This window comes from Malurus melanocephalus, unplaced genomic scaffold (assembly GCF_030028575.1).
Source record: "Malurus melanocephalus ecotype Western Australia unplaced genomic scaffold, MMel_1.1 scaffold_3, whole genome shotgun sequence".
NCBI lineage: Eukaryota > Metazoa > Chordata > Aves > Passeriformes > Maluridae > Malurus > Malurus melanocephalus.
Genome location: NW_026623235.1, coordinates 4,176,646 through 4,190,736, shown reverse-complemented (window position 1 = coordinate 4,190,736; position 14,091 = coordinate 4,176,646). Strand labels below are relative to the sequence as shown.

Genomic DNA, 14,091 nt, shown 5'->3' with positions numbered 1-14,091 from the left:
GTATCTTTCTCTCATCACATTCTCTTACTCTTCCTGCTCCAAAAATTAAATCCTAACCCCACTTTCTTCATTTACATCCCTCACTCACATGGAGAGCCACTACCACATTCTTCCCTGCCTAATGCTCATTCAGTTCACCAGTGGTGTGTTGTGGTGTGTTCACCAGTGGTGTGCTAAAGGTGTGGATGCTGCAGAGAGCAGCAGACCTGCATGAAGGTCTGTTGTAAGAGTTCCGTGCTGTGTGCAGCACAGCTTATGTTGTTCCCCATGAGTTGATAAAGGTGTCCACATAGAACTGAGGTGCTACTGTCACAGCCTCCAGCTCTGCCCTTCTTTTAATCTATTATCAGTACATGAAATTGTGTAAGTTGATATGTATCAATAAATAYCAATGCATACAAACATTTGGAAATTCTCTATCACTAGGTTGCAGATAGGCATCAGTTTACATTTCCAGTGCTTAAGCTGACACAATTTGATTCACGTTGACTTTTGGGTGACAGTAAGCCCTCATGAGCATCCTGCCTTAAAGTTTGCATGTTACCATGGGCACAGCATCACACAGATTGAGACTTACTGCAGAGCGGGGTTCAGACATAAATATTTATATATTTATTTAGTAATATCGGTGTTTAACATACTCATGTGTGTCTGTCTATAGTTGTTTCATTGCATGAAATGCTGATCACATTTGTTTCTTTTTCTCAAAGACAGCTTATTTATTGAGTAATAATACTCTTTAGTTAGAATGTAGTTTAGTATTGTGGGGAGTCTAGCACCGAAACAAGGATAACTGCTAATTTCTGTTGGTTTATTATTTTTGTCATTTGAGGAACATCCCTGATTTTAAAATATTTCTCCCTTTGTAAACAAACTTAATTAGGAAGTATGGCTTGAACAAAATTAAGAACTTATCTGTCTTCTTTAAATGATTTCTCTGCTCTTCAAAATTATGCTTACTTATGTATATTGTTCTTCTCAGGAGTTAGATCAAATAGTGGCATACGAGCTGAAGACTGGTGGAGTTTTACTGCATCCAATATTCGGAGGAGGAAAAGAGAAAGACAAGTATGTTTCTTTTAGCTGCAAGTTATTGCAGGCTATGTTTTTATGGGGCCATTAATATATGCCTTGGGTGCATTGTGCAGCATGAGGCCAAAGGCTGAAGGTCTCATGCTGCCCAAGGCATGTATTACCAGTCTCATAAAGTACATCTTGAGTATATTGTAATCGCTCTTGGTTTACTTTTCTTTCAATTTGAATCTCAAAGGAAATGAAGTAAAATGAATGTTTTTAATGCTGTTCTGAAACTACTTTTTAGTTAGAGGATAAGAGAGAACATGGACCCAGAATTTTGATGTGAGCTATTTCTGGAGTGGTTAGTAATTTTCAGGCATTTTTACAGTATCACCAGCTTTCTATTTCTTTGCTCTTTTTTCTTTCCACTCTCAGATATCACCTTGTAGTCTTAGGCTGAGATTTCTTAATATATTGGTCATCTGTGAAACACTATTAGATACCAATGTGAACTGGCTGGATTTTTCTTTTCCCTGTAACTGTAGCTCCAGTATATCTAATTTGGAATGATTCCCCTTCCCTCTCTTGTAATATTCCAGTGCTAACCACTGAGTACTACTAACCACTGGAGGTAGAAAAATATTGCTACATGTCAGATCAGTAAGTTGATCTGCGTTTCAGTGACAATCTTTTGCTGGGTTTTTCTTGCATAAATAGTTACAACACAGCCTCAAAAGGAGTTGCTTTTTGGAGATACTTGAGCATGATGTGCAAAATTGCAAGGTTGAGCCTGTGCAGGTAGACTGCTATGTCTGTTTCTGGTCTTTACTGCAGCAGAATCCCCTATGTTACGAAAATAGAACCAAAACTGCCTATAACAGTGGTTCTTTTRCATTTGATTGTGTGCAAATCCAGATTTGGTTCATTTAAAGCTAAAACTCTGGATTTAGAGCAGAATGAATTATGAAAATCACTAAATTCACAGTAGCAAGATCAGATTAAACTAGAGATAAGGGACACGTATTAAAAGAATGAAATTCACAAACATCAAAGTCTCTTTTTAACTGTTAATTTTATTAGTTTCATTGTCTTTATTCTAGAATTGGACACAAATAACTGACAAAATCTTGTCCTAAGCTCTTACACGTGTGTTTCCTCTCTGTGATGTATTTTTGGAAACTGTTTCTGCAGTTATTTTATTACTTCATTGTATTACAGCTTCKTAGTAATCACAACTTAATTCACTTAAATGTGAATTACAACTTGCTGGTCTTTGTAGACTTCGGAGTTCCTTTGTATGTAAATGACGTATATGTTCCTGACTCTGGGAAATTATTTGTATTTAGGGAAAGTATTTTCATAATGGTATCTAGGACACTTTTCTCCAGTATATTTTCTGCATTTTATTTCTTTGTTCTGCTTGTTATGATACAGTTTCCTGACAAATGTATTTGCAGGACAGCAGTTCCAATTAATAATAWTATGAAGAAAATCTGTGTTAATTAATGATCTCAATTTGTGGCTAAATTAGAAATAAAATACCATAATAAATCATCAAGGGAGAAAAAACAGTTTACTTACACRTGAATTAATTTGTGAGCAAAACACAGGTCTCACAAATTCTTCCTGTTTATGTCTGGTGTAGCACAAACACTGCACTCTAGAGTGCTTATTTTAAAAGACAAAACCCCAGACCTTGGGAAAATGAAGGAAAGAAAACTGCAGGTTAACTGCCATGTGGATGAAAGCCTCAGAACAAAGTTTTGTGTGTAACCTTTTCATTTTACCTTCTCCCCTCTCAGACTTTGGTTCACTTCAGCATTTTATTGTGCTGCTACCACTCAACTGCAAAAATTAAAAACTTCTAGAAATTTATATAAATATATATTTTTATAGAAGAAGCATACTAACCAGGTTTATACTGAATGGCTGGACTGTGTTCAAGAGCATGCGCATTATAAATTTCCATGGAAAAGCTTTCCATGGTTCACTTTCTAATTCAATAAAGGTTCTAGGTCCACATTGTTGATTTTAAGTCTCTTTTGGTGCCAGTTCAWTAAAAACTTTAGAATTATAATAATTGAAGAAAAATATAATCTRAAGAAATGTGTTAATATTGAATGAACTACAAAATGTAACTGTCAAATGCAAACTTGTCTGAGTTTGTTTTGCAGTTAAATAATGTAACCARTACCAAAATCAATCAACACTTGATAAATTTAAGGAGGCTAAGAATGTGGATCCTGGCTTGGTTGTAATTTGCAAGAGAAGAATTTTACAAAAGTCAATCAGCTGTATAATTTGAAACTGAATAAATGGTTTTTATACTGAGACCAAATTTTTTTTTATTATATAATGTCTGAACCACAACCTCAGTTTCCTCCTTGAATTTCAATTCTTTCATGGTTGCTAACCCTTCCCTACTTCAGAATAGAGAAGTATCCAAAATAACAGGAGAATTCTGATAAGGGGAACTTCAACAGTTGCCTATCAACTAGAAACAGCAAGGAGTTAACCTACATACTTCTTTTTCACCGAATGACTCTACCTAAGGAGGGTAATATGTGCTTAAATTTAGAAATACTTTTCTTTTTGTATYTTCTTAAGATGTTTAAACAGATACWCAYGAGCAAAGTCAAGGGAGTGTCCCAGTAAATAGAAGGATGGAAAAGTTAYTAAGGTATTGCAGCTACCTTGGTTGATGACATCTCCTGAAATCTTAAGGGCTGCAGATACGGAGCTAAGTGCTGGTACTGTCCTGCTTGCTGGCAGAACAATTGCTGGCAAACYTCTTTCAACTGCATGGAAAGATTGGTTGAAGTTGTTATTGTTTAATAGTTCTTTGAAGGTTCTGAAAAACCATTCTCTTTGTGAGGTCCCTGGCATGAAAGATCAACCTCATGGCACTTATTTTTGATCATTGCAATTTGGATGTTATTTCATTCCATATTGCAGTGTCTTCTACAGTTTTTGGACAAATTTGRTGTCTAATTTGTCTGGAAATGTTTTAGTTGGGGAAGAATCCAGTTTTGAGCCCAGACATTTTAAGTAGCAGGCATTTCAATGTTGCAATGGTCAATTTCTGATTCACCAGCTACCAACATAAAATAAGTCTGGGTTTCCACTTCTTAAGAAGTTGGCCTGACATGGTTATGGGTGCAGTTTCTTTAGATGTTTCTTACTCACTAATGGAAAACACTAATGTCCTGTGAAAAAAACTTGAAAGAAAAAACATAGCAAAACATATTGCCACAGATTTGGTTCATGAATAAAATTAGGTCAGAATATTAATAATTTCTACTTCTTAAGTAARTAGAATATTTTGCCTCCTTAAGAGGAGGCAAAAAAGTCTTATTTTTCTCAAGGATTGAATAGAACCTGCCTAGTCTTTGGCATGTTATCTGATTTAGAAAATACCAAATTTACAAAAGTATTGAAAGATAAAGCTGCTAACTAAAATAAGAGGAAAGCAATTCCTTTGGCCCATCACATGAAAGTACYCTATGAATCGTAAAACTCCTACTTCTCTTGAATTGCAATGATTATTTATTTAAATACAGAAGATTTACCATATACAGTCACTCTTAAATGGAAGAATGCTGATTAATTAGTAATTTCCAGACTCACTCACARATTGCTTGCTCAGTTTGCTGGTGGTACTGCTGTCTCTACAGCATTACACAGCAGGTGTCATGTGCCATTAGTCTCTGTRCAGAACTTGCTGGATGCCAGGTACACACACCCTTGTCACCTCTCTGTAAGTAATTTCAAGCTCTAAGCTTTATTACTGGGGTACATTTTAAGTTTCATTCAATCAAATGCAAAATAGAAAACTTTGATTTTTTTTTTTTTTCAGCCCTGCATCACATTTACATTTTTCTATCAAACACCCTCATACACTGTCCTGGGAATATTACACTATGTTCCAGTGTAAAGCACATCTTGTTATGAGACTGATTGAGAACAGAATTAGCATGGAGTTCATGTTACAGGTAGGTRTTTAAATAATGATGTGGAATATAGAAAACTCTTTGTCTTCCAYTGCATTTCTGTTCATTAAATGGAGWTCAGAGAAGAGCAGAACAGGTCATCGTAGCATTCCATTTGTAGTTTCAGTTTTAGCAGGATTGAACAAACATTAAATATAGGTCATTTGGGYTAGGATAAGGTTAGCTATTATTCTTATGCATAACTTAAGATACTTTTTATATACTGCATGTTCTCTTTAATCTTAAGGTGTTTCATTGGTTTGGGTTATTTTGGTTTTTAACACTGAGAGTCTGTTTTACTGTCCCTAGCTGGTTCTGCTGTGAGCTAATCTAATGAAAGTATAAACAATGGAAGTAGTGAGAATCCAGCTTCAGCTCTTTCCATTATATAAAATTTTCAGTGCTAGATGAAGCATAGATGCTTATATTAGAAGARGCAGTTGAATAGAAAACTATTTTTTCCTGAAATACTTACCTTCTGCAGAACTGTAGCTTCTCTTCTTTACTGAGTATCTTTTGTGACATAAGTTAGAAAGAATAGGGTGATACAAATACTCAGTTGGAAACTCAGTGATATTTTCATATTTTTGAGGGGTTGGGGTTTTCTTGGTTTGGGATTGTTTTTAAGAAAAAACAAATGTTATTGTGCTAGAGCTATTATACATAGTTGTCAKGTTGAAAATACAGCAGAGAATCTGATGAATGTTTAATTTCTRAAAAAGAAGATCTAGTCAGTGGTCCCTTTTACTGTAGATAATTTTTGAAAGTTGATCTATTAGTGGATTTTGTATGTGCATATGTACTTGTAACTTTGAGGAAGATRCATTTGGACTGCTAATCACAGTTTCTCATATGGTCAAGCAAATAATGTTTTTTTTAACTTCTTTTTAAGACAGTTTTCAGAGAGTGAGTTTATTGGCCTTTAGTTGCAATTCAGCTGAAACTGAACAGAAACATTTGTTTTTTATGTAAGTATTTAGGGAAAGTAATGACTTTTTATCATTTTAGGTTTTCAACAAGTTRTTGAGTCTGGCCAGTACTGCTTCATCTCAGAAGTTCCAGTCACATATGTGGAGTCAGATGTTGGTTTCCACATCTGGGTTTTTGAAATCAATCTCAAATGTCTCGGGCAAAGACATCCAACCTTTAATAAAGCAGTGGGTGTATCCTTTTTATTCTTGGTTTGGATTATTAATATGGAGAATGCATTTGGTTTCTTAATTGGCACTATTAAAGGAATGTGAAGAAGGGTGTGAACTATCTTTGTATAACACAGTTAAGTACATTATTCTGTGAATTACATGTCTATGTGAGCCACAGGTTCACAATCTTTTCTTAGTCCTTTGAACTTAGCCAGCCTATGCTGCTTTTTTTGCATGTTCTTTACTAGAAGGGATTTCATTATTTTAAGTTTTCCTTTGAAAGAAGCACAGGAACTCTCCTGGAATTTAAGGCCAAATTACACTAAAAGGATTCCAGAGGACACTGCCCATAGAAATATGCTGAAGTTGTACATGGAAAATGCTATAGTCTGGTGCATTTTAATATGTGATTTCCAGTAAATCACTATGAAATAAGTAAGCTAAGCACAGACTATTAGTTTACAATATACTTCAATAGCTTGGTAGCTTGTGTTCATAGTACAGTTTCAGGTAAAATAAACCTCTCTCTTGATTCTGCGAATTTCAGTTATATTAGTCAAGAAWCAGGGTTACTTTAAATTGATATGAGGGGAAATTTGAAATTGCTCAATTTAACAGGTTTAATTGTTAGTTTTATTTAATGTGACTCCAGGCTAGAATTGTATGTGACTGCAGCAAAAACTTACTACAAACAAAAGTAGGTATTTAATTTGAGCTGTCTTAATAACATTCATGCATCTCAATATCTTAAATAAAAAGCAGTGTATAATTTATATAATAATTTGAGAGGCTGGTATTTATTTGCTTTGGRATGTTCATAAAGTGTAAATACACATTATTCTAATTTCCATACTTTGCTGTGCCAAGTACTTGAGAAAAATAGTTCTACATGTACATATATCCACACTGCAGCTACACTTAAATGTCAGTGTTACTATCTGAGCTGCGTGAATCTTAACTGCATCTGTTCTGWAAGAAACAATTGTAGATTTGGGGATTTTTCACCTTCACCTTATTTTGGCCCCAAGGCTGATCCTATTAACTGACTTCCATTTAATCCTGGGATTGCAACATGCGATGCTTCAARCATTGCTGTTCCTGTGACAGTAGATTTTCCACCTTGCAACATCACAGCAGGTCTTTATGTTTTTGGGAGGAGATCTTACTGCCAGTAATTAGTGCTGTCTTATGCCATTAAGCAAGGGCTGTGTTGATGCCAGGTTTAAACCCTGTGCTGAAGAATCCACTAAAAAGTCTTAAACTGTACCTGATGTCAAAGTCACAGAGCTTCATGAGTAGTCAGAGCCTCCATGATCAAAACCAGTCTGAGGTATTTAGCCAAATGGCCAGATTTGGGGAGAAAAGTTAATAACCTGTGTACRATAAGTATCTTTGACTATGGAAGCTCCTCCCTTAAATGTTGGGGCATGAAAGAACAGATTTTCCTCCTTTTGTCTCATACTGTCAGAGATTTATGAGAGTGTGCTTTAGACTAAAATGCTTCAGTTTTGTGGTTTTGTTTAAGTAAATTGTAGTAATGGCTGTCATACAGAGATGAATGATATAATTGTTCACAGGAAAAGTTGTCTTGAAGAAATCATTGCCTGGGCAAAAATTTAGAGTGAGATTGTTACTTTATCATTCATATTGTATACTCTCATGTATATGTGAATTCATACATATACACATGTGAATGTTCACGTGACTCAGTTTGAAAAAATGTAAAAAAATAATTGAGTTAAATGTAGTTTAGGTAGAAAACAGAAACTAATGCCTACATTTCCCCCTAAGTTTTATTTAACTAAAATATGTAGTAAAACAAAACATATTGAAATTACTGAAGTCTTACTCAATTACTTTCTTTGAGGGCATGCCAAGGACATTGGATGTGGTGGGTCCAGAATAGTTTTTCATAATGAATTTCTTCTTACTAGSTAGTTTTCATTGCACTTCTGTTTTTCTCCATAAGAGATATGACTGGACATTAAAGAACTGTTTAAAGGAAAAAAATTGAAAGAACTTCAATTCATGAAAGAACTTCAAACCCCAGAATTTCGTGAATGAACATGAGCGTTTTCATTTCCATATTTTCTTGGAATGGGAAATTCTAGGAATAAAGAAACATAAAGCAAGTGTTAAGAATTGAGAATTATGTTTTTTTATAACTACTGCATTGTGCACTAGAATTCCTATACTGCTTATTAGAGATCAGAGTGGAGTGGTAAAATTTTATGGTAGCTTTGCATTTAATAGAAAACGGAATGTGTTGGAATTGGAAATAAAACAAGATTACACGTCKCCTGGGACTCAGAAATATGTGGTAAGGTCCATTTTCCATATTTTAGCTAACTAAGAAGAATTATTATTATTCAGTGTAATATGTAGAGCRTGATGTATACATCAATAAGCTTAAATGAGTTTAATATTAATAACAAAATCTTGTGCGCTTGAAGGGTCCTCTTAAAGTGACAGTGCAAGAACTTGATGGCTCATTCAACCATACCTTGCAGATTGAAGAGAACAGTCTTAAACATGATATTCCTTGCCATTCTAAAAGCAGAAGGTAAGAACTGAAATACTTTCTGCATGTATTTTTACTATGGATATATAAAAACACACAGGGTATTTGATGATAAATATATGCTTTTTCTTAATCTTACTAAATAAGATTTATCTGTGATGTAAGTGGAGAATTTCTTACTGTTTAGGGACAGCAAGAAACCTTACCCAGTTCTTAATTATAAGTCATTTTGCAAGAGTTTTGAAAAGACCTAAGGTATGTAGGATGAGTTGAATGAAGACTAATTAATCAAATTATTCAAATTAGAAGAAAGACAAATGTAGGCCAGAGGAGTGCCTCAAGTGAAGAGAGTGGCGGTACTGTTTGGTGAACTTAAGGAAAGTGGCATATTTCTCACATAGATTTTCTCAGTTTTCTAATACATTTTCATAATTACTTTGAATTCTACTTCTCAAAGTTCTCTGTTTATGTATAATTGTAAAAATGGTAGTTTTGAAAATTGTAGAAATGGATGCATAGCTCAAATTGTGAGTATTTTTTGCTGGAGAGAGCATTATGATTTTGTGTGTTGAAATACACAGAGTATTTTTGCAGTCTTAAAATCCATTATTAAAATATGTTTGCCAGTCTGGTACTTTTCTTATTCTTTCCATTTTCTCTTTTTTAAATAGAAATAAGAAGAAAAAGATWCCACTGATGAATGGAGAAGAGGTGGACATGGACCTTTCTGCTATGGAGTAAGTTGGCTTGTTGGAGTTTCTCAKTGTGAGTGTGAGCCATGTTCCCGTTGTCTAAAGCATGCTATTTTGAAGGATTGGACAGTAATGTGCATCATCATATGAGTGACAGCTTTCAAGTCCATCCCACATTTCTTTGAGGCTTTTCTGCTGTAGCTGGGGAAATGCTGGCAAAGTCTAAAACATATGGGTTAACCAATATAATCAGATTTTATAAAAAATCTTGGGCATGGTAAGGTGATACAATAAATTACTTGACTCTAGCACATTTCCAATGATACCGTTCAGCTGCCTTTAAAGGTAAAATATAAATAAGAATTTGTTTGTAACAAAGTGAGAGCAATTTTTATTTGATCTTGATGAAGACCATTTAACTGCTGCTAACACAGACAAGTTCCTGAACTCTGTAATTACAAAAGAATTTTTCTAGATTAAAAATAATGATGAAGTGTYTTACTCTGAAATCCACACTGGCATTAATTTCAGTTGGAACTGTTAAGCTCTTTGGATGCAAATTATTACTCAATGTAAATACCCACCTTACTRACCTTGATTTGAAGCTAGTAGTACCATCAGAAATAGAAGGTGTTGGTACTTTGTGTTCTGGCTAAGGGAAGAAAATAATCTGCTCTTGAATGCCAGTGGTGTCTCCTTGAAGAAGGATASGTTGCTTGTCACTTTAAAAGTGTTGGAAATTCTCATAAATTTAACCTCATCTAATATGATGAGAAAAAAAATTTAAGACATACTTACATTGARCAAATTATTGTTATCATTTCTAGATGACAGTTGTCATAGAAATTGTTTTAATTGTATTGAGGGATAATTACCCTAAATATTTGTGCGTATTTTTCATCGGTTATGCTCTGGTGCCTGTTGCATTACTCTTAGCTGAGACKTCAATGATCTTTGAATGACCTTTGAATTGTATTCGATTTTATGCAAGACACTTGCACTTGATCTGCTAACCTAATCTGCACCGTGATCATTCTCTTGTCCACTTTGGACTCCTCTACTCCAAGCATATATGATAATACACATCCTATTCTATTTTCTAAATCTTTCATGTACACTCTTTCACCGTCCTTTCTTTGGCTGCATCTTGATGGTAATTCTAGATTTTCTACAAACATACAGAAATACACATCATATTTATAATGATGCTCTTTTCAGCATTCCAAACCCTCTCCTAATGCCATATCTGTTTTGTACATATCCATATTTTGCTATTGTGGTTTTTATGTGGTAAAATGAGTAAGAGTATGTATTGCACAGTTTGTGTTTGTTGCACCCATAAATTACTTCTGCAGTCATGGTGCTGTGTGAATACTTCAGGGTAATATGTTTGTTTGGGTGGAATACAACTGAGTCATTTTATCTGTAGGATAACTGTAATCCTGTCTGTTGATACTTTCACATCTATCATCATTTACWTGGTWACCGTTGTCARGTTKCARCATCATAGYATGGGARTGGTTGTAAAGCCATTTCACATCTATTGATTAAAAAAATAAGTAKTGACCACCAGGTGTTCTTTCTTGAATTTTTTTTTGTAACGTTAACCTTTAGAAGATGATGAAATGCTTCTCAGTTAGGAAAATTGTAGCACCTGAGGAAGTAGATATGCTGATATTATACCATAGTTTACCATAAACAAAGGTCTGTAGGTTAAAAATACTAAAACACTGTTCACTTGGATGTGTTAGAGGTTTGGACTGATTGCCCCGTGAAGCTATAGAATTGCCATCCTAAAAGCAGGAGATTGGACCAGGAGGCCTTCAGAAGTTCCCGCTAACCTATATTTTGTTATGGTTTTTTGAATTTAGATACTTTGCAAATAACTCATAAGTTATAACATCTTTAGAATTTCTATTTCTTGAAATTTTGTAAGCTATTAYTATTTTTCGTGTCTGTCTTAGTGCTGATTCCCCCTTGCTCTGGATAAGAATAGATCCCGATATGTCAGTACTGAGGAAGGTGGAGTTTGAGCAGTCTGATTTCATGTGGCAGTATCAGCTGCGATATGAGAGAGATGTGGTTGCACAAGAAGAAGCCATTCTGGCATTGGAGAAGTTCCCTACTCCAGCATCACGACTTGCACTGACTGATATCCTGGAACAGGAACAATGTTTCTACCGGGTGAGAATGCTGGCCTGCTTCTGCCTTGCAAAGGTGAGCTTKTGTGGATGGGAGGAAGGGAAGAGATCCACTAGACTTTGTAAATGGGTAAAAATGGGTCAAAATTCATCACAGCTCTTAAACCGGCTTGGTATTTAGGCTCTTAAATATATTTGCCAAGTATTTTTAGCATAACTGATTTAAAAGGAAAGTTTTGTTATTTTAGTCTGTAAATGGAGACTGCAGAAGGCTTTCATAATTGTCARAATTGAGATGTCAGACATGAAAACCACAAGGGATTTTTCCAGATTTCATTAAGTGGCAGAAATAAAAGCCTTTTGTTTAATTTTTCTTCAGAGCCAGAGTGTATTTTTTATTATTTTACTGGGAAGTTCCTTGGCCAGTCTGTTGAGAACTCTTCATCTTTGTTTAATTRGAATTGAGATTTCTGCTCTATATTGTTTCAGATTGAATAGGGTCACAAAATAAACATCAAGCTGGGCTACAATTAAATAACAAAAAGTCAAATAATTGCCATGCAAAGGGATCTTTTCTTCTTACATATAAAATTAGTATTAAGAATGAAAATTAGTAAACCCCTGATTTTACAACATCTGGGTGGAAACACAGAACAAGAACTTCTAAAAATGGGCATGTTAGTGACATACTTTTATGGACATRAAGGCATATTGGTGGACAATTTGTACAGTTCAGGTTACTGGCATACAGCTTGCTTTCTGCTGTGTACCTGTTGGGAGTAATTCAGTTCCCACATAGAAATAAAACCTTCTGCCRTATTTTGAAATTCAAAATCCAAGTGTTTTTGATGAAGTATTTTAGTATTGTGAGCACTGACGTAAAACTGCCAGTGTATGTGCTGGTRTTGGTGCTGCCAGTATCTGACTTAAAATAATGCTCTTTTCATAACGAATTCACTTGGAGTATCTAGTAGTGTATATTCCACAGGTAAATATTAAAAGAGCAGTTGTTGCAACATTTAAATTCGATAGTATTTTCTGTCTTTAACTTCTTAGGCAGTTGGGCTGCAGATAGTCATTACTGGTTTTTGTTCAGTTGTAATTGTATGGAAAATCTTGGGTCTGTGGATTGACTTAGAGAAAAGAAGATAATAAGGCAAGGAAAAAGCATGGCTGTGACATTAAATCAAAGTGAAAGAGGCATGGCAAAACAGAGTTGTAGATATGTTTGTGTAAGTTAGCTGGGAGGAAAGTGTAATACRTTCTATTGCTGATTCCAACATCAGGATATTAATAACATCCTATTGTCACTGACTTTAATTTTCTGTGCTTGTAAACAGTCAGGATTTGTATTCTTTATTGAAAAAGGCCAAGTCRCTTGTGATTATTCAGAGGAAGGTTTCTGTTTTGTTGATTTGCAGTTTCTAGTTGCGTTGCAGTTACTGTTGTCAAATGTTTTCAGTGTGCTCAAGTTGATACAGAGAGATGATAAGTGACACAGCAATTATCAAACTGAATTTACTACACTTTCTTGGTGTACTTCATTGCAAAACAGGGCTTCAGTCTCAGCCGTGAAGTATCCAGGTGACAAATTAAAGCCTCATTGATAAAGAAATTGAGAGATATGTGTGAATGTGTGTGCACACACTGTGCTGAGTCCTTCAGGATAAATAACAAATACAGAGAAAGGAGAAAATAAAGTCACAACCTTAATTTCTGAGAGTACACATGCTGATTTCCCAGTTTGGATCCACTGTAGTGTGAGTGATGTGCTATAAACTTGAAAATAGGAACACTACCATTACAYACTTTTCCCTCCCAAAAGTTGAGGAGTTTCATAGATGTGCATGAGAGTTGCACCTTAGTCTACTTTKTAATGCTGTACTGAATTGAATGATGCAGAAATGGATTGTACCTCCTGCCTTTTTAAGTAGAAACAGTGCAAGACAGGCCACTTGTGTTACTGTGTGGGCAGTGTGCAGATATATTTAGTTCATAGTATGTAATGTCTCAGTAGAATAAGCAGAAAAAACAGATTCTGTCAATAAAGAGAAATTCARATGAGTCAGAACACATGATGAGACCCCAAAAAATACTGAAAAGATGATGATTTAACTACTAGTAATTTTATTGAAAATAGTTGTTCATCTAAAGACTTTGTGAAATGAAATGCTTAAAATAAGTTAATATTTAAAAATGTACCCCCTGATATTAATGGAATAGTTAATAWCTTGTAACTATAGTAAACTTTGATATTTTGGGGATTGAGTTTTATTGGACACTGCTTCATAAATTYCATATTTTTAGTTTTAAGTTCTTTATCCTGGTTTCTAAGCAGTCCTTGGGGATAATCATCCTCTGYAGAAAGAGTCATTGTAGCTTTCAGAAAAGCTGTACCTGCATCTTTAGTTCAAACACTTCAGTTGTTGCAAAGGGAAGGTTGATACTGACTGCAATATTTTCTCTCTCTGACTTCCTTTGAAGCCTGGCTTAGTGGGAAAATGGTTTTCAGTAATAAAGCACCAGTCTTCCACAAAAGCAATGGTGAAGTAGATTGCCTCTTGCTTTTCCTTCACTTACTCCATATGT

The 14,091-nt window shown here is 34.8% G+C and overlaps 1 protein-coding gene across 3 annotated transcripts in view; it reads left to right on the top strand.

Moving 5' to 3' along the window:
* TAF2 (TATA-box binding protein associated factor 2) overlaps positions 1-14,091 on the top strand; it is a 62,092-nt gene that overhangs the window by 18,936 nt on the left and 29,065 nt on the right. For all 3 annotated transcript variants that reach the window (XM_057367967.1, XM_057367978.1, XM_057367973.1), the window contains 7 exons: positions 983-1,068; positions 4,874-5,009; positions 6,015-6,169; positions 8,354-8,468; positions 8,602-8,711; positions 9,341-9,406; positions 11,326-11,578. In XM_057367967.1, coding sequence (XP_057223950.1) covers positions 983-1,068; positions 4,874-5,009; positions 6,015-6,169; positions 8,354-8,468; positions 8,602-8,711; positions 9,341-9,406; positions 11,326-11,578 — 921 coding nt within the window. The remainder of the gene's footprint in view (positions 1-982; positions 1,069-4,873; positions 5,010-6,014; positions 6,170-8,353; positions 8,469-8,601; positions 8,712-9,340; positions 9,407-11,325; positions 11,579-14,091) is intronic.